This window comes from Nerophis ophidion, linkage group LG07 (assembly GCF_033978795.1).
Source record: "Nerophis ophidion isolate RoL-2023_Sa linkage group LG07, RoL_Noph_v1.0, whole genome shotgun sequence".
Lineage (NCBI taxonomy): Eukaryota > Metazoa > Chordata > Actinopteri > Syngnathiformes > Syngnathidae > Nerophis > Nerophis ophidion.
Genome location: NC_084617.1, coordinates 2360090 through 2384333, shown reverse-complemented (window position 1 = coordinate 2384333; position 24244 = coordinate 2360090). Strand labels below are relative to the sequence as shown.

General features: G+C 42.3%; 1 protein-coding gene across 1 annotated transcript in view; it reads right to left on the bottom strand.

The window, feature by feature from the left end:
• kcnt2b (potassium sodium-activated channel subfamily T member 2b) overlaps positions 1-24244 on the bottom strand; it is a 148562-nt gene that overhangs the window by 96338 nt on the left and 27980 nt on the right. The window contains exons 2-4 of the mRNA XM_061905189.1: positions 8053-8132; positions 2871-2973; positions 2750-2812 (exon numbers count right to left, since the gene is read on the bottom strand). Coding sequence (XP_061761173.1) covers positions 2750-2812; positions 2871-2973; positions 8053-8132 — 246 coding nt within the window. The remainder of the gene's footprint in view (positions 1-2749; positions 2813-2870; positions 2974-8052; positions 8133-24244) is intronic.

The following is a 24244-nucleotide window of genomic DNA, read 5'->3' as shown; positions in this document are numbered from 1 at the left end:
CCCCGCGACCCCGAAAGGGAATAAGCGGTAGAAAATGGATGGATGGATGGACTCAAAGCGCTTTTACATAGTGAAACCCAATATCTAAGTTACATATAAACCAGTGTGGGTGGCACTGGGAGCAGGTGGGTAAAGTGTCTTGCCCAAGGACACAACGGCAGTGACTAGGATGGCAGAAGCGGGAATCGAACCTGCAACCCTGAAGTTGCTGGCACGGCCACTCTACCAACCGAGCTACACCATAAAGTCATGTTTACCTGCACAATGCCTGCCGCCTTCTCTGCATCTTGGGGTTGATCAACAACACCCCCTGACATAGTAACTTTACAAATGTCATTTATGTAAGGATTGACCAATTTTGGTCCTAGTGTTGATCCCTGGGGTACACCACAGGATATATTTACGTATATATACTTATTTATACTTACGTATAAAATACTACACGGTCTAGCTCCATCCTATCTTGGCGATTGTATTGTACCATATGTCCCGGCAAGAAATCTGCCTTCAAAGCACTCCGGCTTATTAGTGATTCCCAAAGCCCAAAAAAAGTCTGCGGGCTATAGAGCGTTTTCCGTTCGGGCTCCAGTACTCTGGAATGCCCTCCCGGTAACAGTTCGATATGCTACCTCAGTAGAAGCATTTAAGTCTCACCTTAAAACTCATCTGTATACTCTAGCCTTTAAATAGACTCCCTTTTTAGACCAGTTGATCTGCCGTTTCTTTTCTTTTTCTCCTATGTCCCACTCTCCCTTGTGGAGGGGGTCCGGTCCGATCCGGTGGCCATGTACTGCTCGCCTGTGTATCGGCTGGGGACATCTCTGCACTGCTGATCCGCCTCCGCTTGGGATGGTTTCCTGCTGGCTCCGCTGTGAACGGGACTCTCACTGCTGTGTTGGATCCGCTTTGGACTGGACTCTTGCGACTGTGTTGGATCCATTATGGATTGAACTTTCACAGTATCATGTTAGACCCGCTCGACATCCATTGCTTTGGTCCTCTCTAAGGTTCTCATAGTCATTATTGTCTCCGATGTCCCACTGGATGTGAGTTTTCCTTGCCCTTATGTGGGCCTACCGAGGATGTCGTGGTGGTTTGTGCAGCCCTTTGAGACACTAGTGATTTAGGGCTATATAAGTAAACATTGATTGATTGATTGATTGATATATTTACGTATATATACTTATTTATACTTACGTATAAAATACTACACGGTCTAGCTCCATCCTATCTTGCCGATTGTATTGTACCATATGTCCCGGCAAGAAATCTGCGTTCAAAGGACTCCGGCTTATTAGTGATTCCCAAAGCCCAAAAAAAGTCTGCGGGCTATAGAGCGTTTTCATTTCGGGCTCCAGTACTCTGGAATGCCCTCCCGGTAACAGTTTGAGATGCCACCTCAGTAGAAGCATTTAAGTCTCACCTTAAAACTCATTTGTATACTCTAGCCTTTAAATAGACTCCCTTTTTAGACCAGTTGATCTGCCGTTTCTTTTCTTTTTCTCCTATGTCCCACTCTCCCTTGTGGAGGGGGTCCGGTCCGATCCGGTGGCCATGTACTGCTTGCCTGTGTATCGGCTGGGGACATCTCTGCGCTGCTGATCCGCCTCCGCTTGGGATGGTTTCCTGCTGGCTCCGCTGTGAACGGGACTCTCGCTGCTGTGTTGGATCCGCTTTGGACTGGACTCTCGCAACTGTGTTGGATCCATTGTGGATTGCACTTTCACAGTATCATGTTAGACCCGCTCCACATCCATTGCTTTGGTCCTCTCTAAGGTTCTCATAGTCATCATTGTCACCGACGTCCCACTGGATGTGAGTTTTCCTTGCCCTTATGTGGGCCTACCGAGGATGTCGTGGTGGTTTGTGCAGCCCTTTGAGACACTAGTGATTTAGGGCTATATAAGTAAACATTGATTGATTGATTGATATTTAGTGATTTCGCCAAGCTTTAGATGTTGTTTCCTGTTGGTTAAGTGGTTTCTAAGACCAACCGTGTGATGCAATACCATTTTAAGCTTCTAATTAAAATATTGTGATTAATTAATAGTTCGATTGACAGACACCGCAGTCAACTAATGGATCAGAAGCCTTGTTAACGTCCATTTGGGATCGATTCAATGCACTGAGAATGGGACGAGAACAGTAAACATTTCCTTGGACAAAGATAATCACCTTCCTCCCAACGCCATCAACAGCCCACGTTCTCATATTGTAGGCCAACAAGTGATATTCACACAGTCTAATGGAAATTCACAGCCTTGTTGTGAGAGAAAGACTGGCTACAAAGACACCCTGGGGCCTCTCATGGCCGCTCGCCCGCTTGATTCCCTCCTCCGAGTGGTCCCGCCCGAAGCAGGGGGCGGCATCGGACCCTTCCTTGCGCTCTGTCAGCCTCCTTACTCATTCGGAGTCGGAGCTTGGCCCTCTAACCCGATCAATAGGAGACATGGCGTGGCGATCCGACATGGATTGCGTTGGCCACTTCCTGTTTGCCCCCGTGGTAAATGACCCGCTTTATCTCCACTAGATGGCTGTTGATTAGGCACTACAGACATATTACGCTGACAGCTAATCCATACCCCAGATTGTGAGGAATGAATGCGGATCCGGAATACTCAATATCGGCACGTAAATAGCGGCGGTTAAGTCAAGTCGCATTGATCGCGTTACCCAACCAGGAGGCATGCGAGTCCACCGCGGTCTGTGGACCCATCGGTCCCAATTTGGAGACCTGATGCGCGCTTACCAATCAAACTCGTTCCAGGGGCGGGTGGGCGTGGTCTGTTTGGTGCAGTTGACGCCGCCCATGCTGCGTGAGACACAAGAATGTTTGGACAAGATCAAGGCAGCCGCTGTGTGGTTCTCACCAGTCGGGCCTCTCTTCTTGCGGGTTGTCCAGCAACACTCGAACTATGTAGAGGAGGCAGCTCAGCACTTTCAGTGCAAAGTTGAACATTCGCACCCGCAAACCTGCAAGGGGGAAAGATTTCACTTTAGCCCTAGTTGGTACACTTGTGTGGTGTTCGGGTCTGTGGGACCCGTTTTCATTTCTTTATTAAAAGAAAAATTATACAATTCATTGATTTTTCAAACTAAGACTCAAAGACTTGGCTCATTTTCTGTGAAGAGTACAAATCAAAATACATACCGTATTTCCTTGAATTGCCGCCGGGTATATAGTATGCACCTGACTAGAATTACTGCCGGGTCAAACTCGTTTCGCAAAATATTGATATTATTAGCATATGCCTAGAATTTCCACCGCGTAAAACTCGTCACGTCACGAGTGACACTTCCCCTGTCATCATTTTCAAAATGGAGGAGGCTGATTTCAATCATTTGAAATCGCATAAAGGGAAGAAGATTAAGAGCTATTCAGTAGGATTTAAGGTCCAAGCTATTGAATATGCTAAAAAGAACAGTAAGCAGCTATGTTTTATTAATATACCGTAGCTGCGTGTGTCAAATATGAGTCATTAAATGACTCCCGCCTCCTGGTGGTAGAGGGCGCTAGTGATCCTTCTTGCGACTACTCGGCTGCAGAAGAAGTGACAACAAGCAGCAAGAGTGAGCAGCGATTGTTTATTTTTTACTCTCGCTTGCACTTTTAACATGGAGGATTACATATCTAAAATTAAACTGTTTTCTAAACTGGACTTTCAATCGACGCAGGAGGTAATAAAGGAAGATCTCCATCGAGACAGAGAGACTTTTAAAACTGAAGAAAGATAAGGAAGACTTCTATAAACAAGTTATCGATGCTTTGATCAGAAGGAGCTGCACATGGACTTTATAAGTAAAGGTAAGACCACAATAACCTTTTTTTTTATTGAATGTGCTTTTCATGATGGTATCCTTACATCACACTCAAATTTATAAGCGCAGGCCTACATTTACCGCATGCCTTTGGTAAGTGCCGGAGAGAGAAGAGGTTTCAAAATAATTAGCGCATGCTTGCCTCTACCGCATGCCTTTGGTAAACGCCGGAGTGAGAAGAGGTTTTAAATTAATTAGCGCCCCGGCGGCAATTCAAGGAAATAGGGTATTTAATTATCACACACCGTACATGGGTATGGTGTGTGGTAACCTGTCTTTTGTCCCCATACCGTCAGAGGTCCCCTTAAAGGTGACTGTGTAATTAGAGCGATGTCCCCATTAAGCAAGCTTTACCAGAACACACACACACACCGTTTTTGATCAGAACTTGTGGGGACCACCCTTTCTACAGGTTGTGGAGGAAACATTTCCCTTTCAGGAACCTGTTTTTTGTCCCCATACCGTCAGAGGTCCCCTTAAAGGTGACTGTGTAATTAGAGCGATGTCCCCATTAAGCAAGCATTGCCAGAACACACACGCACACATACAGTTTTTGATCAGAACTTGTGGGGACCACCCTTTCTACAGGTTGTGGAGGAAAGATTTCCCTTTCAGGGACCTGTTTTTTGTCCCCATACCGTCAGAGGTCCCCTTAAAGGTGACTGTGTAATTAGAGCGATGTCCCCATTAAGCAAGCTTTGCCAGAACACACACGCACACATACAGTTTTTGATCAGAACTTGTGGGGACCACCCTTTCTACAGGTTGTGGAGGAAAGATTTCCCTTTCAGGAACCTGTTTTTTGTCCCCATACCGTCAGAGGTCCCCTTAAAGGTGACTGTGTAATTAGAGCGATGTCCCCATTAAGCAAGCATTGCCAGAACACACACGCACACATACAGTTTTTGATCAGAACTTGTGGGGACCACCCTTTCTACAGGTTGTGGAGGAAAGATTTCCCTTTCAGGGACCTGTTTTTTGTCCCCATACCGTCAGAGGTCCCCTTAAAGGTGACTGTGTAATTAGAGCGATGTCCCCATTAAGCAAGCATTGCCAGAACACACACGCACACATACAGTTTTTGATCAGAACTTGTGGGGACCACCCTTTCTACAGGTTGTGGAGGAAAGATTTCCCTTTCAGGAACCTGTTTTTTGTCCCCATACCGTCAGAGGTCCCCTTAAAGGTGACTGTGTAATTAGAGCGATGTCCCCATTAAGCAAGCATTGCCATAACACACACACACACATACAGTTTTTGATCAGAACTTGTGGGGACCACCCTTTCTACAGGTTGTGGAGGAAAGATTTCCCTTTCAGGAACCAGTTTTTTGTCCCCATACCGTCAGAGGTCCCCTTAAAGGTGACTGTGTAATTACAGCGATGTCTTCATTAAGCAAGCTTTGCCAGAACACACACACACACACCGTTTTTGATCAGAACTTGTGAGGACCACCCTTTCTACAGGTTGTGGAGGAAAGATTTCCCTTTCAGGAACGTTTTTTGTCCCCATACCGTCAGAGGTCCCCTTAAAGGTGACTGTGTAATTAGAGCGATGTCTCCATTAAGCAAGCATTGCCAGAACACACAGACACAAATACAGTTTTTGTTCAGAACTTGTGGGGAGCACCCTTTGTACAGGTTGTGGAGGAAAGATTTCCCTTTCAGGAACCTGTTTTTTGTCCCCATACCGTCAGAGGTCCCCTTAAATGTGACTGTGTAATTAGAGCGATGTCCCCATTAAGCAAGCATTGCCAGAACACACAGACACACATACAGTTTTTGATCAGAACTTGTGGGGACCACCCTTTCTACAGGTTGTGGAGGAAAGATTTCCCTTTCAGGAACCTGTTTTTTGTCCCCATACCGTCAGAGGTCCCCTTAAATGTGACTGTGTAATTAGAGCGATGTCCCCATTAAGCAAGCATTGCCAGAACACACAGACACACATACAGTTTTTGATCAGAACTTGTGGGGACCACCCTTTCTACAGGTTGTGGAGGAAAGATTTCCCTTTCAGGAACCTGTTTTTTGTCCCCATACCGTCAGAGGTCCCCTTAAAGGTGACTGTGTATTTAGAGCGATGTCCCCATTAAGCAAGCATTGCCAGAACACACACACACACATACAGTTTTTGATCAGAACTTGTGGGGACCACCCTTTCTACAGGTTGTGGAGGAAAGATTTCCCTTTCAGGAACCTGTTTTTTGTCCCCATACCGTCAGAGGTCCCCTTAAAGGTGACTGTGTAATTAGAGTGATGTCCCCATTAAGCAAGCATTGCCAGAACACACACACACACATACAGTTTTTGATCAGAACTTGTGGGGACCACCCTTTCTACTGGTTGTGGAAGGCATTAAAAGGGTCAAATGTCCACTGCCCAGTGAGCTCATACACGTCTTTAAATCTCTGGATTGATGACGTAATGTGCTGATCATTCTTACTGGGGACCCTGGGGAAAAAAGAGCTAATACGGTTCATGAGGACCAAATTTCAATAATTTTGCATAATTCACGCGAATGTGAAAGTGACTACTCAGGACCATTTCAAACAAAAAATTGAAATGAAATATGACATGATCCTGGGAATACAGCACTACAGCTGTCCTCCTATAGGAGGTTTCACCACTTCAATGTTCAAGCAAATCCTGCATCTTCTGTGACATTACTGAAAACTGCTATTAAGCAGTGATAAAGTTGCATCTTCAGATTGAATCTGACTATCATTTAAAAAGGTTTCCCTTCAGGGGACTTGTTTTATGTCCCCATACTGTCAGAAGTCCCCTAAAGGTGACTGTGTAAAGAGAGCGAAGTCCCCATTAAGTCCGTATTGCCAGAACACACACACACACACACACACACACACACACACACACACACACACACACACACACACCTTTCTACAGGTTGTGGAGGCATTAAAAAAATGAGGTCAAATGTCCACTACGTCTTTAAATCTCTGGATTGATGAAGTAATGTGTTGGGGATCCTGGGGAAAAGAGTTAATATGCTTCATGGGGACCAAATTTTAATCATTTTGCATAATTCACACACATTTGTACGTGACTACTGAGGACCATTTAAAAAGAAAAGTTGAAATGAAAAATGACATGCTCCTGCGAATAAAACACTGTACCTGTCGTCTTATAGGAGGTTTCACCACTTCAATGTTCAAGCAAATCCTGCATCTTCTGTGACATTACTGAAAACTGCTATTTAGCATTAATGAAGATGCATCTTCAGAATGGATCTGACTATCATTTAAAAAGGTTTCCCTTTAGGGGACTTGTTTTATGTCCCCATACCGTCAGAAGTCCCCTAAAGGTGACTGTGTAAAGAGAGCGATGTCCCCATTAAGTCCGTATTGCCAGAAAACACACACACATACACATACACACACACACACACACACACACACACACACACACACACACACACACACACACACACACACACATCACACACACACACACACACACACACGCACACACAGCAGGCCTAGACAGAAGGAGGACAGAGTGTAGGTGCACAGAACATCAGAGGGTCAAATGTGCGAGAAAATGAGAGCAGACAGGGTTGACAAACAATGTTGCAACCTTGTGTGGGAACCGCAGGTGCAGAAACACAAAAGAAGAATCCCTGTTGGGTGCAGAAACTGGCAGAATGTTTTTTTTCCCGTGCAACGTTCATATTTTTGGGACTCAGGCAAAAAGTTTATTAGTTGACAAAATTCAACGGGTCCATCAGAGCCCACAAATGCTGGATTTTTGTAATGTTCTATATTTTCTATATTGTAAAATACAGGAGTTTGGTGATTACTCGAGTCATATTGCAGTCGACACGTATCTCTTATGTGTGACTGCCATCTACTGGTCACACTTATCATTACGCCATGCACAAAATGAAATAGCTTTGACGTCAGAAACCCCAACCAGAATTATTCCGTAGGGCTCACCGGGTTATAAGGCGCACTGTCGAGTTTTGAAGAAAAAAAAAAGGGTTTTAAGTGCGCCTTATAGTCCGGAAAACACGGTACTTCTCTGATGGTGTCAATAGTCGCTGGAAAGTATTATTTCTGATGAATCCTATTAAACTGTGCACAGTATGTAGGTTTTATCGCACAAAACAAGACGAGATGAAAACAAGCAAAGCGTCACATCAGAGGTCACGACAATCGCAGCATATTTTGCCTGACTTTACATATCAAAGGCAAAGAAAGCGGGGGCAACTCACTGGATCTTTGGTTCTTGATGAAGAACAGCTTGAGGCGCTCTTTGAACGTGTTCTCATTCACGTAGAACTCCACCTGCACCCTGAGAACGTGGGGGGGGGAGAAGATCATTAAGAAAGGTCACATGATTATATTTGCACAATTTAAGATGTCTGAAAAGGAGTAGGAAGAAGCCCGTATTATTTCCAACCACAGGTGGGTATGATAACTCGCTACATTTACCTAAGTAAGTCTTTGGATAAATGCTAGAAAATGAGAGTGCGGGAATACGACCACATCGCACCAGTTCTCAAATCCCTTCACTGGCTTCCTGTCCCACTCAGGATTGAATACAAAGTCTCCCGACTAACCCGCCTGTGCCTCCATGGAAAGGCCCCTCCTCTACCTCAAAGAACTGCTCACCCCCAAATCCCCCACACAACACCTCCGCTTCGGACAGGTTAACCTCCTCCGACCTCCAAGGCCAAAGCTTCGCTCCCAGTCTAAGGAACGCTCTCCCTGACCACCTGAGGGCACAACAGACTGTGGATGCTTTTAAAAAAGGCTTAAAAACCCTTCTTTTTTAATAGTTCTAGATATTTGGCTGTTCTAGTTTTATTTGTATATATTTTTTAATACACTGCAGCACTTAGAGGTTGTTTGCTCAATGTAAAGTCCTTTTTCAGATAAAATCTATTATTATTATTATTATGGTAAACGGGTTATACTTGCATAGCACTTTTTCTACCTGAAATTTGTCCCCTGCATTTGACCCAAGACCCTTGATCACCCCCTGGGAGGTGAGGGGAGCAGTGAGCAGCAGCAGCGGTGTGGCCGCGCCCGTGAATAAGTTTTGGTGATATAACTCTAACCACTACACTGCAAAAAGTCAGTGTTCAAAAACCAAGGAAAAAAAAGTACAAAAATTTGGGGTATTTTATTTAAACTAAGCAAAATTATCTGCCAATAGAAGAAGAAAATATGGCTTGTCAAGACTTTCAAAAACAGGTCAAATTAGCAAACCTCAATGAACCCAGAAATAGTTTAAAGTCCTACTGAAAGCCACTACTAGCAACCACGCAGTCTGAAAGTTTATATATCAATGATGAAGAACTGCTCACCCCCAAATCCTCCACACAACACCTCCGCTTCGGACAGGTTAACCTCTTCCGACCTCCAAGGCCAGAACTTTGCTCCCAGTCTAAGGAACACCCTCCCTGACCAACTGAGGGCACAACAGACTGTGGATGCTTTTAAAAAAGGCTTAAAAAACCTTATTTTTTAAAAAGCCTTTATATATATATATATATATATATATATATATATATATATATATGCGTGCTAGTTCTAGCTATTTGGCTGTTCTAGTTTTTATTTGTATTTATTTTTTAATACACTGCAGCACTTAGAGGTTGTTTGCTCAATGTAAAGTCCTTTTACAGATAAAATCTATTATTATTATTATTATTATTATTATGGTAAACGGGTTATACTTGCATAGCGCTTTTTCTACCTGAAATTTGACCCAAGACCCTTGATCACCCCCTGGGAGGTGAGGAGAGCAGTGAGCAGCAGCGGTGGCCCCGCCCGTGAATAAGTTTTGGTGATTTAACTCTAACCACTACACTGCAAAAAGTCAGTGTTCAAAAACAAGAAAAAAAATAATACAAAAATTAGGGGTATTTTATTTAAACTAAGCAAAATTATCTGCCAATAGAAGAAGAAAATATGGCTTGTCAAGACTTTCAAAAACAGGTCAAATTAGCTAACCTCAATGAACCCAAAAATAGTTTAAAGACCTACTGAAAGCCACTACTAGCGACCACGCAGTCTGATAGTTTATATATCAATGATGAAGAACTGCTCACCTCCAAATCCTCCACACAACACCTCCGCTTCGGACAGGTTAACCTCTTCCGACCTCCAAGGCCAGAACTTTGCTCCCAGTCTAAGGAACGCCCTCCCTGACCAACTGAGGGCACAACAGACTGTGGATGCTTTTAAAAAAGGCTTAAAAAACCTTATTTTTTAAAAAGCCTTTATATATATATATATATATATATATATATATATATATATATATATATATATATATATATATGCATGCTAGTTCTAGCTATTTGGCTGTTCTAGTTTTTATTTGTATTTATTTTTTAATACACTGCAGCACTTAGAGGTTGTTTGCTCAATGTAAAGTCCTTTTTCAGATAAAATCTATTATTATTATTATTATTATTATTATGGTAAATGGGTTATACTTGCATAGCGCTTTTTCTACCTGAAATTTGTCCCCTGCATTTGACCCAAGACCCTTGATCACCCCCTGGGAGGTGAGGGGAGCAGTGAGCAGCAGCGGTGGCCGCGCCCGTGAATAAGTTTTGGTGATATAACTCTAACCACTACACTGCAAAAAGTCAGTGTTCAAAAACCAAGGAAAAAAAAAATACAAAAATTTGGGGTATTTTATTTAAACTAAGCAAAATTATCTGACAATAGAAGAAGAAAATATGGATTGTCAAGACTTTCAAAAACAGGTCAAATTAGCTAACCTCAATGAACCCGGAAATAGTTTAAAGGCCTACTGAACCCACTTCTAGCGACCACGCAGTCTAATAGTTTATATATCAATGATGAAGAACTGCTCAACCCCAAATCCTCCACACAACACCTCCGCTTCGGACAGATTAACCTCCTCCGACCTCCAAGGCCAGAGCTTCGCTCCCAGTCTAAGGAACGCCCTCCCTGACCACCTGAGGGCACAACAGACTGTGGATGCTTTTAAAAAAGGCTTAAAAAACCTTCTTTTTTACAAAGCCTTTTTATATATGTGAAGCTTTAACACAGAGCGGCCAAGCCGACATGTTTCTCTACGTCAACCAGCATGTTTTTGCATGGGAAAATTGTCGGCTCTTACCGGAGACTTCCGTGGATTATGGGACCTTCTCCTGTAGCTGTCAAAAAGGCAGCTGTGATATTGGCTCCTCGTCGGCTTCTCTCTGAGACACTGGCGTTCACCGCAGCCATCCGACTTTCAGGTATGACTTTAATCATCTAATCCAGGGGTCGGGAACCTTTTTGGCTGAGAGAGCCATGAAAGCCAAATATTTTAAAATGTATTTCCAAGAGAGCCATATCATTTTTTTTATTAACACTGAATACAACTAAATACGTACATTTATAAGTAAGACCAACATTTTTAGAGTATATTAAGTCTCGCGTCTTTTAATAACATTGTTATTTCTAAGCAAACCAATAATCAATAAAATACTTGTTAAACAGGTGCGGTAGAAAACGGATGGATGGATTAAAATGCATGAGAATGTTTTGTATTTTGAATGTTATTTTTAACACTGTGATTACCAGCGGAATTATTCATTACTTATTGTGTTAAGTAATGTCAGCTAAGATTTATCTGAGAGCCAGATGCAGTCATCAAAAGAGCCATAGGTTCCCTACTCCTGATCTAATCTCACTAAAACACTATTAACACAATAAGCAGATAAGGGATTTTCCAGATTTATCCTAGTAAATGTGTCTAATTACATCTGAAACGCTACCACTGCCGCCGCCTGGAGCCGTTGCTTTTTTTTTTAGTGCCTCACTCTAACTTTCCTCATCCACGAATCTTTCATCCTCGCTCAAATTAATGGGGAAATTGACGCTTTCTCGGTCCGAATCGCTCTCGCTGCTTGAGGCCATGATTGTAGACAATGTTCAGATGTGAGGAGCTCTACAACCTGTGACATCACGCGCACATCGGTACAGGCAAGGCTTTTTTATTAGCGACCAAAAGTTGCGATCTTATCATCGATGTTCTCTACTGAATCCTTTCAGCAAAAATATGTCAATATCACAAAATGATGAAGTATGACACATAAAAGGAGCTGCTATCCCCGTTTAAGTAAGAACATCTCTATCAGTAGGACTTTAAATCATGTTTTCCTGGACAAAGCCTCCCTTCTCTGCATCCTGGGGTTGGTCAACAACACCCGGACAACAAGTTTGTATAAAATTGTATCTAATGGCGCTGGTCCGTTCGCCCATGCAGTCGTGGTTCATCTCGTTAGCCGGGCTGATTGAATATGACTTCCTGCTGATGAACATGGGAGGCATGATTAGCGCTTTTCCATCTGGCGGGAGAGACATGGCTGACCTGCGTGTGCTAAAGAGGATTATTGCGCAAAAAGACGTGACGGAAAAGAGGAAGAAGGCCCGCAGTGGGCTGATCCTGCACAGAAGCAGACAGACCAGCTTGTGGGCGGACTAGCCGCACCTTTCCTGAGCTCGACCTGGCGTCATCCACTCCGTCCCTTGGGGGGGACGGAGTGGATGACGCCAGGCTGAGCTCACGAAGGCCAGGAGAGAGAGAGACTATTGGCCAGTAAGAGGGTTCCACTATCTTTAAACCCCCAGGGAGGGTGAGACCAGCGCCCCCTGTCGTTGCCACGGCAACGCCGGCCCCACTTGCCTCCCGCTTCCCTCTCACGTGAGCGGATGTGCGCTCGGTCGTCGTGGACGCCGGCCCATTCATCCTCCATGACGGTGACACTTTTACACGTACGAAGGACAACAAGAGAGGATTGTGGACCGTGGGACAAGTTGCGTCTTTTCAGTGGAACGCCAACAAGAGCAAAGTCCCGCAGATATGAGAGGATCCGGGATGTGTTTGCACTCGCAACCACAATGTTAGTAGATCATGTTTGTGTCAGTCCTCTGTGCCGAGAGAGATCTGACGCTCAAGAGCACGCTGGAAGAAGTCAGGCATCAAAGCAAACATGGTGATTGGTCTTTTTTGTTTTCCATGGTGGATCTAACATAATAGTGAGAGTCCAGTCCATAGTGGATCTAACATAATAGTGAGAGTCCAGTCCATAGTGGATCTAACATAATAGTGTGAGAGTCCAGTCCATAGTGGATCTAACATAATAGTGAGAGTCCAGTCCATAGTGGATCTAACATAATAGTGAGAGTCCAGTCCATAGTGGATCTAACATAATAGTGAGAGTCCAGTCCATAGTGGATCTAACATAATAGTGAGAGTCCAGTCCATAGTTGATCTAACATAATAGTGAGAGTCCAGTCCATAGTGGATCTAACATAATAGTGTGAGAGTCCAGTCCATAGTGGATCTAACATAATAGTGAGAGTCCAGTCCATAGTGGATTTAACATAATAGTGAGAGTCCAGTCCATAGTGGATCTAACATAATAGTGAGAGCCCAGTCCATAGTGGATCTAACATAATAGTGAGAGTCCAGTCCATAGTGGATCTAACATAATAGTGTGAGAGTCCAGTCCATAGTGGATCTAACATAATAGTGAGAGTCCAGTCCATAGTGGATCTATTATAATAGTGAGAGTCCAGTCCATAGTGGATCTAACATAATAGTGAGAGTCCAGTCCATAGTGGATCTAACATAATAGTGTGAGAGTCCAGTCCATAGTGGATCTAACATAATAGTGTGAGAGTCCAGTCCATAGTGGATCTAACATAATAGTGTGAGTCCAGTCCATAGTGGATCTAACATAATAGTGTGAGAGTCCAGTCCATAGTGGATCTAACATAATAGTGAGAGTCCAGTCCATAGTGGATCTAACATAATAGTGTGAGAGTCCAGTCCATAGTGGATCTAACATAATAGTGTGAGAGTCCAGTCCATAGTGGATCCAACATAATAGTGAGAGTCCAGTCCATAGTGGATCTAACATAATAATGAGAGTCCAGTCCATAGTGGATCTAACATAATAGTGAGAGTCCAATCCATAGTGGATCTAACATAATAGTGAGAGTCCAGTCCATAGTGGATCTAACAATAGTGAGAGTCCAGTCCATAGTGGATCTAACATAATAGTGAGAGTCCAGTCCATAGTGGATCTAACATAATAGTGAGAGTCCAGTCCATGGTGGATCTAACATAATAGTGAGAGTCCAGTCCATAGTGGATCTAACATAATAGTGAGAGTCCAATCCATAGTGGGGCCAGCACGAGACCATGTTATCTTATCGTGGTCCATATGAGAGACTTATCCATGGATCCATTTTCCACTGCTTATTCCCTTCGGGGTTGCGGGGGCACTAGAGCCTATCTCAGCTACAATCGGGTGGAAGGTGGCGTACGCCCTGGACAAGTCGCCACCTCATCGCAGGCCATATGAGAGACAAATAAGTAAAAACGTGGTCACTTGGACCATGTATTGTAGATCCAGGGTGGGTTCACGCGGAAGAGGACCCGTGAGGACCCCCCCCCCCCCCCTCCAACCCCCCTGCTGCTCCCGCTCCCGCCGGCCCTTCAATAATGACACAGCATCAAACCCACTAATGACACAGTCGCGAGACCAAAGTTGCTCGCCGTGCGCGGTCGGCGGCTGGTGTCAGCCTCCTCACTCCAGCTAGGAAAAGTAGTCACACATACGTAGGTGCCCAGGTCCCAGCAGGACTGGAAAGGCAGCACAATCCTGAACTGGATCAGCCCCCGTGTTGTAGAACCCCACAGGCTACAATCACACCGCCGCTATGACGACCAATTATGTTGTCGTTCACATGACCGACGCCAGCTACTTGGAGCGACTAGGGGAGTCCCAATCCACATGTTTTGCCCTGAGATCCAATCACGTTTCCAGTCTCAAGCTGATACTTTGACAGCAGGGGTGTAAGGGTATTGAACCGTTTCGGTACGGGGGTTTCCGTTCGGTGCAGAGGAATACTGAACGAGTTCCACACGAACATATGAAGCAGCTAAAGTCTTAACAAGCTGCTCCGCTCTGTTCTGCCTCTGTCTGTACACACAGCCTGCATTGTCCCGCCCACACAACCGTCTGATTGGTTACAAACAAAGCCAATCAGAAATGCGTATTCAGAGCGCATGTCGTCAGGTCTTCAGTGTCGATGTTGAGCAGGGGAGCAACTCACTCTCCCCAAATTATATTCCAAGTCAACTGCTTTCTAAACATCACTATGAGCCCGTTGACCTTCTAGAAACAAACTGCAGCTCAGCTCACTCGCAGTCCTGGCTTGAGGTGAAGGCTAGTTAGCTTTTAGCCAAACGTTAACTCATTTTGCGGTGTGTGCGCGCGTGTGTGCGTGTGTTACGGACAGTGTTGATTGAGGTATGTTGAAGCAGCAAAAAAGGACATTATATTAAATGAAGAGTTTCTGTCTCTGATAGTATATAAAATAATTTAAGTGCATCATGAAGCCTACATGAACTCCATGGTGTTCAGGGATGAATAGTTTCTCCTATTGCTATTGTACTATTTTTTCAGCAATAGTTACATGAATCATTAGTAATGTAGCAGCCTAGTTTCGAATGGCAGGGTCCCTGCTATCACATGTTGAAAAAATTATAACATTTACGTAATAAAAATCTTCAAATGCTGTAATAAATTAAGCATGATGAGTTGACTTGAAACTGTTTTAATGTTGCACTTTGTATATGTAGAAGAAAAGTTTTGTTATTTTATTTAATCCGAGCAACAACTTGAGGCAGTTTAATGTGGATTAACGTGGGCAGAATTACTATAGTGTTCCCAATGTTAAAAGGATCAAGCCATTGTTTACAAATTTGGCAAAGGACAGACTAAAAAAAACATTTAAAACAGAGGTAAAATACACAATATATACATATATATATATATATATATATATATATATATATATATATATATATATGTATATATATATATATATATATATATATATATAAATATACAGTATATATGTATATATATATATATATATTATGTGTATGTATGCATATATATATGTATATATATATATATATATATATATATATAAACTGAAATACACCATATATACATACATACACATATATAAATATACATATATACATACAAACACATACATAAATAAACATATATACCTACATACACATACATAAATATATATATAAATACATATATACATACATACATATACAGAAATATATATATATATAAATATACATATATACCTATATACACATACATAAATATATGTATACATATATACATATATACACATACATAAATATATATATATTTATATATGTGTATGTATGTATATGTATATATATATATATATAAATATATATATATATATATTTATGTATGTGTATGTAGGTATATATGTATACATATATTTACGTATGTGTATGTAAGTATATATGTATGTGTATGTATGTATATGTATATATTGTGTATTTTACCTCTCTTTTAAATGTTTTTTTAGTATATATACATATATATATACATATATATATATACATACATATGTACATAGAAAAAGCCAATACAAAGGATTTTAAGAGCAATTTGTTGGATAAAAAGCAGTTTAAAAGTTGAAAACAGTTTAAACTCTTCAAACTCTCATTTCCACTTGTGCCAAATAAATACAGCAAAAATAAGTCTGTGACAAATAGAACTCACCATGACGTTGAAATAGTGGGAGTCCTGGGCTTGTTTCTTTTCAATGAGTTGCAGATGGAAATCAGCCTTTTGCTACAATCTGTCACATTTATTTGTTCTATATGTTCTTTGATGTGCATCGTATCATGTCACACAGTTAGAACAAGTATAACAAATGTGACGTTTTGCTGGCATCATGGTGAAGTTGTGTTCTCTCAATGAAGCAATGCGGAAGGGACACAGCGTGCAGGTAAGAATGATGATTTATTTACACACTATAAAACAGACTAAGAACCAAGACACTTGCACATAGGCACTATAGACAAAACAAACTGAACTAGCATGGGAGCTCGAAAGAACAGAAAGCGCTAGCATGTGAACTAGGTACAAACGAAGGAATAGCGTGGAAGCTAACAAGTACAAAAGATATTTACCACGATCTGGGATAGCGACGTCACCTGTTGCATAGAAAGCAAACTACACTGAGAGGCCGAAGGGCAAACAAAGGCAGGCTTAAATAGGGAGGAAAATTAGGAGGCAGGTGCGCGACGACAAACAAGAGACAGGTGACACTAAATGCGTAACAATAGAAACGTAACCAAACAGGAAGTGCCACCAGGAACTAAGGAAGTCGAATACTTAACAGATGTGATAACAAAACAGAACAAAACCTGAACATGTCATGATCCAAGTAGTGGATCATGACATGCAACTTCATCCATCCATCCATTTCTACCGCTTATTCCCTTTCAGAGTCGAGGGGGGCGCTGGCGCCTATCTCAGCTACAATCGGGCGGAAGGCGGGGTACACCCTGGACAAGTCGCCACCTCATTGCAGGGCCAACTTAATGTCAGAAATTTTATTGTAAATCTACAGTATAAACAAACGTATTTATTAGTGTGTCTAGTGGGATAGGCCAAAGGTAAGTCGGAGAAAATACAAGGAAGTGTTTTACATGTAGAAAAAAATAAAAAACATAATATAATTCTTGTAACGCACCCAAAACCAGTTTTTTTCAACCACTGTGCCGTAAGATACAGTCTGGTGTGCCGTGGGAGATTATCTAATTTCACCTATTTGGGTTAAAAATATGTTTTTCAAAGCAGTAATTATAGTCTGCAAATGATGTGTTGTTGTTGAGTGTCTGTACTGTCTAGAGCTGGGCAAAGTAACCGTGTAATACTCTTCCATATCAGTAGGTGGCAGCCGGTAGCTAATTGCTTTATAAATGTCGGGAACAGCGGGAGGCAGAATGCAGGTAAAAAAGGTGTCTAATGCCTAAACCAAAAATAAACAAAAGGTGAGTGCCCCTAAGAAAAGGCATTCAAGCTGAGGGAAGGCTATGCAGAACAAAGCTAAAAGTGAACTAGCTACAAAGTCAACAAAAACAGAATGCTGGACGACAGCAAAGACTTACAGTGGAGCAAAGACAGCGTCCACAAAGTACATCCGAACATGACATGACAATCAACAAAGTCGTCACAAAGAAGGATAAAAATGTCACACCTATGGATCATGTTTTGTTTTGTCATGTAATGTTTTTGACATTCAGTCACGTTTTGCACTTCCTGGTTTTGTTTGCTACCATGCCAACTCATTAGTTTTCACTTGTCACGTCCCTGTTCTCAGCCTCACACCTGTTGTCACTAATGATCAGAACTATTTAAGTCACTCTTTTTCTTGTCTTCGTCCTGGGATCTTCTCACATGCGCACGCACCCTACCCATGCTGCACCTCCTTCAAGTCCTTGTCCATAGTTCCATGCCGTGTCAGTTTTTTTGTAGTTATGCCATTGTGCTAGTTTTGTTTATAGTTTATTATATTCATGCCATCGTGCTGTTTCTGTTCATAGTTCATTCATGCCAATCGAGCAAGTGTTTTTGTTTCACCTTTGTACTGTTTAGCCAAGTTTATTCCTCCATTGTGAGCGCTTTTTGTTGTTTATTTGTTTATTAAATAAACAACCATGTACTCACATCCACGCCGCACGCGTGCTGATTCTCATCTGCATCGAAGAAACAATCCACGTCCAAGCCATGTTGTGACAAAAAACAACTGAAATATTATTGAGGGCTAAAAAAAAGTAGATGCTGGAAATTTCGCACAAAGGAAGACATGAAACTGCTACAGGAAAATACCAAAAAAAGAGGAAAAGCCACCAAAATAGGAGCGCAAGACAAGAAGTAAAACACTACACACAGGAACACAGCAAAAAAATGAAAATAAGTCAGGGTGTGATGTGACAGGTGGTGACAGTACACCTACTTTGAGACAAGAGCTATAGTCATGAATGCTTGCTTATGCTTTAAAGTCACATCCAACAAATGCGACTTTTTACTGTTAACTGAGTTTTAGTTTTTTTAATGTCTGCTGGTGGTTTGCCTCCGCATTTTTTCAACGCAAAATATGTGCCTCGGCTAAAAAAAGGTTGAAAAACACTGGCCTAAACCGTACATCAACATTGTGCCCTGTAAGCCATAAAAATACAGACCATACCACGACTACGACCATTTATATGCCGACAAATTCGGCGCCTCTCCCAAAAACCTCCCGGGACAAATTTTCTCCCGAAAATCTCCCGAAATTCCGGCGGAGCTGGAGGCCACGCCCTCTCCTGCTCCGTGCAGACCTGAATGAGGACAGCCTGTTTTCAGGTCCGCTTTCCCACAATATAAACAGCGTGTCTGCCCAATGACGTTATAACTGTAGGATGATCGAGGGCGAGTTATTGGTTTCTCATGTGAGTTTATTGTTAGGCAGTTTCATTAACGTCCTCCCAGCGCGGGAACAACACACAACAACAGCAGTCACGTTTTCGTCTACCGTAAAGCAGTTCGTCTGCCATAAACAGCAATTTTCTCCCAAAATTCAGGTGGAGCTGGAGGCCACGCCCCATCCAGCTCCATGCGGACCCGAGGGACAAGTTGACAGCCTGTTTTCACGTCCGCTTTCCCACAATATAAACAGCGTGTCTGCCCGATGACGTTATAACTGTAAGATGATCGAGGGCGAGTTATTGGTTTCTCATGTGGGTTTATTGTTAGGCAGTTTCATTAACGTCCTCCCAGCGCGGGAACAACACACAACAACAGCAGTCACGTTTTCTTCTACTGTAAAGCAGTTTGTCTGCCGTAAACAGCAATGTTGTGACACTCTTAAACAGGACAATACTGAACAATGAGATGAGTGTTATGTGTGTGTAAATAAATGAACACTGAAATTCAAGTATTTATGTTTTATATATACTGTATATATATATGTGTGACTTGATTGGATTATCCAGAGAATAGTGCTCGATACCGTGGTAGAGCGCAATATGTATGTGTGGGAAAAATCACAAGACTACTTCGTCTCTACAGAACTGTTTCATGAGGGGTTCCCTCAATCTCCTGACGATTGAGGGAACCCCTCATGAAACAGTTCTGTTTTCACAGTTCTGAAACAGTTCTGGGTCCACCTTTTGCAGCTATTACAGCTTCAACTCTTCTGGGAAGGCTGTTCACAAGGATCTGGATCTCAATCATCAGGAAATCTCCTGATGATTGAGATCCTGATGATGAGATTCCTGATTTCCTGATGATTGAGGGAACCCCTCATGAAACAGGTCTGTAGAGACGAAGTAGTCTTGTGATTTTTCCCACACTTACATATATATATATATATATATATTTATATATATATAGGAAATTACTCTTAACCACGCCCCCACCCCCTCACACCCCACCTCCCGAAATCGGATGTCTCGAGGTTGGCAAGTATGCTTTGATGAATTTGGTCATCACATTGACTACAAAAGTGGCAATGAAAAGCTTGACATTTAAATTATCATTCAAGACAATAGTCGGTACTACACCGGTCATTCTTCAACGTGGAAAAATCTATCAAACTGATCAATAAACCGTGAGTGGTGTTGTGACAACGGAACAATGAGTGATTGGAGCGGATGTTGTATTCGCCAAGATCGACTAAGGACAAGCAGGCTGAGGAATTGTAATTTCACCTCTAAAAGGAAGACAACACAATAGTTTGTCCTCGTGCATCACAAGAAAGATTTTCTGTCCGCAGAAAGAAGCTGACGGCCATGAAGCAGCAAGAACTTACTCCTTCTGTACTCACAGCACAGCAGGACTTGCTGGTGAAAAGAATGACAACACCAAAGGACACGCAATAATAATAATAATAATAACAATAATAATAGACCCTCTAAAGGACATAAAGTGCACTTCAGTACCTGCCTGCTCTAATTGCTTCAAAAAGCCAAGATTGTGCTCCTCTTCTCGGAGCCCGCCAACAAATGATTGACAGGACAGCTTGTCCCTGACCCACATAGCGAGACCGGCAAACACGAGGAGCAAAAGAAGTACTCTGGTGTGGAGTCTGAGTGCAAGCTCACATGATATTTACATTTCAACCACTGCCAGGTGATGGATTTCAGCCCTACGGTAAAACCAGACTTTCAGCCGTACCTTAACGTTGCCGGGATTCTTTAAACGCTGCCCACGGGTGCGCCTGACCTCTTGTTGTGGGGCAGACTGGCTCGTACATGCATATGTATTGTCCGCCTGTTATCTGTACTCTGCAGGCCACATGTCATCTTTGATCAGTAGTCTCTCCAGTGGAGAGGAGCAGCTGAGAAGCGATCTGACCTGAAGACAAAGCTTTATTCGAAAAAATAAAGAAGTCAAACCTGCTAAAGCAATGTCCTTCCTGGGTGGTCCATTGAACCCGAGCGACAACAGCGTGAGTCGTCCACAGTGGGAATCATCAAATTTTACGTTTAATAAACCGGATTATGAAGACTTTTACACCACTGTTGGCAACATGAAGAATGAAGATTGTAAGTAAGCTAAAAGGTTACACGCCAACCCCTGATGGATGAACGATGTGATACAGAAATACTTTTGTCCGTACGATACTTTAGATCAATCAATCAATCAATCAATGTTTACTTATATAGCCCTAAATCACTAGTGTCTCAAAGGGCTGCACAAACCACCACGACATCCTCGGTAGGCCCACATAAGGGCAAGGAAAACTCACACCCAGTGGGACATCGGTGACAATAATGACTATGAGAACCTTGGAGAGGAGGAAAGCAATGGATGTGGAGCGGGTCTAACATGATACTGTGAAAGTTCAATCCATAATGGATCCAACACAGCAGCGAGAGTCCCGTTCACAGCGGAGCCAGCAGGAAACCATCCCAAGCGGAGGCGGATCAGCATCGCAGAGATGTCCCCAGCCGATACACAGGCAAGCAGTACATGGCCACCGGATCGGACCGGACCCCCTCCACAAGGGAGAGTGGGACATAGAAGAAAAAGAAAAAAAAAGGAAGATCAACTGGTCTAAAAAGGGAGTCTATTTAAAGGCGAGAGTATACAAATGAGTTTTAAGGTGAGACTTAAATGCTTCTACTGAGGTAGCATCTCGAACTGTTACCGGGAGGGCATTCCAGAGTACTGGAGCCCGAAATGAAAACGCTCTATAGCCCGCAGACTTTTTTTGGGCTTTGGGAATCACTAATAAGCCGGAGTCCTTTGAAGGCAGATTTCTTGCCGGGACATATGGTACAATACAATCGACAAGATAGGATGGAGCTAGACCGTGTAGTATTTTATACGTAAGTAGTAAAACCTTAAAGTCACATCTTAAGTGCACAGGAAGCCAGTGCAGGTGAGCCAGTATAGGTATATATGTATGTATATATGTATATAAAGGTATATACAGTATAGGTATATATGTATGTATATATGTATATAAAGGTATATACAGTATAGGTATATATGTATGTATATATGTATATAAAGGTATATACAGTATAGGTATAGATGTATGTATATATGTATATAAAGGTATATACAGTATAGGTATATATGTATGTATATATGTATATAAAGGTATATACAGTATAGGTATACATGTATGTATATATGTATATAAAGGTATATACAGTATAGGTATATATGTATGTATATATGTATATAAAGGTATATACAGTATAGGTATATATGTATGTATATATGTATATAAAGGTATATACAGTATAGGTATATATGTATGTATATATGTATATAAAGGTATATACAGTACAGGCGTAATGTGATCAAACTTTCTTGTTCTTGTCAAAAGTCTAGCAGCCGCATTTTGTACCAACTGTAATCTTTTAATGCTAGACATGGGGAGACCCGAAAATAATACGTTACAGTAGTCGAGGCGAGACGTAACAAACGCATGGATAATGATCTCGGCGTCTTTAGTGGACAAAATGGAGCGAATTTTAGCGATATTACGGAGATGAAAGAAGGCCGTTTTAGTAACGCTTTTAATGTGTGACTCAAAGGCGAGAGTTGGGTGGAAGATAATACCCAGATTCTTTACCGTGTCGCCTTGTTTAATTGTTTGGTTGTCAAATGTTAGAGTTGTATTATTAAATAGAGTTCGGTGTCTAGCAGGACCGATAATCAGCATTTCCGTTTTTTTTGGCGTTGAGTTGCAAAAAGTTAGCAGACATCCATTGTTTAATTTCATTAAGACACGCCTCCAGCTGACTACAATCCGGCGTGTCTTCTCGTGTATTCCAACTTCCTTACATCATCCACAGACCTGCTCAGGCCTTTGCTCCCTGACATCATCCGCCTTGCGTCATCCTGTTGCTGAAAAACAGCTTTTTCAACTCCCGGCTGGTGGAAAATCATCCTTTGTAATCAACCAACACAAAATATTCACGAGACACGTTATATCACCGACTTACTCTTTGCATAACTCCATTAAAATGCCATCAAACGTCAATCTATCCCCCCCGTCTCCTCGTCTTACATCACATTAACCAAACGTCGGCACAAATCATTAGAAAAGCTCCGTCTGTGTTCATCTGGAAATGAGAGGTGTAGAATGAAAGGAACATGAGAGGACTGGGAAGACAAATACGTTAAAGCTAACCTGCTTTGGGAATAAGGAAAGTGCCAAGAAGAATTTGTGTTGGCTTCCTCGCACGCCAGGGGGTCGCCACGGCAACATGAGACACTGGGCGGGGCCGCGAGTGTCTGTACGTTAAAAAATAAACTTGCTGAAAATAAACTTTTATTAGCATTCGACTGGAAATGCTGTGTCAGGACCGATTATTAAGAGTTTGAGCAAAATATGTCATGTAGGAAGGAACTACTGTATTTCCTTGAATTGCCGCCAGGGCGCTAATTATTTTAAAACCTCTTCTTACTCCGCCGCTTACCAAAGGCATGCAGTAAATGTAGGCACGCACTTATAAATTTGAGTGTGATGTAAGGATACCATCATGAAAAGCACATTTAATAAAAAAACGTTATTATGGTCTTACCTTTACTTATAAATGAAGTCCATGCGCAGCTCCTTCTGATCAAAAGCATCGATAACTTGTTTATAGAAGTCTTCCTTATCTTTCTTCAGTTTTAAAAGTCTCTCCGTCTCGATGGAGATCTTCCTTTATTACCTCCTGCTTCGATTGAAAGTCCAGTTTAGAAAACTGTTTTATTTTAGATATGTAATGCTCCATGTTAAAAGTGCAAGCGAGAGGAAAAACTAAAGGATCGCTGCTCACTCTTGCTGCTTGTTGTCACTTCTTCTGCAGCCGAGTAGTCGCAAGAAGGATCACTAGCGCCCTCTACCACCGTCAGGCTTGCCACTGACAGTTTGTTTGTGTTTTAGTTTCTCCTCTGTGTGTTTAGTATTTCCTGTCCTTAGTTCCTGTCTAGTGCTCTTATTTTGTCAGCTTCCTGTCTTGTTCCCTGAGTGCTGTGTTCCTCCTCATCTGCGGTTGATTGTCACCTGGTCACA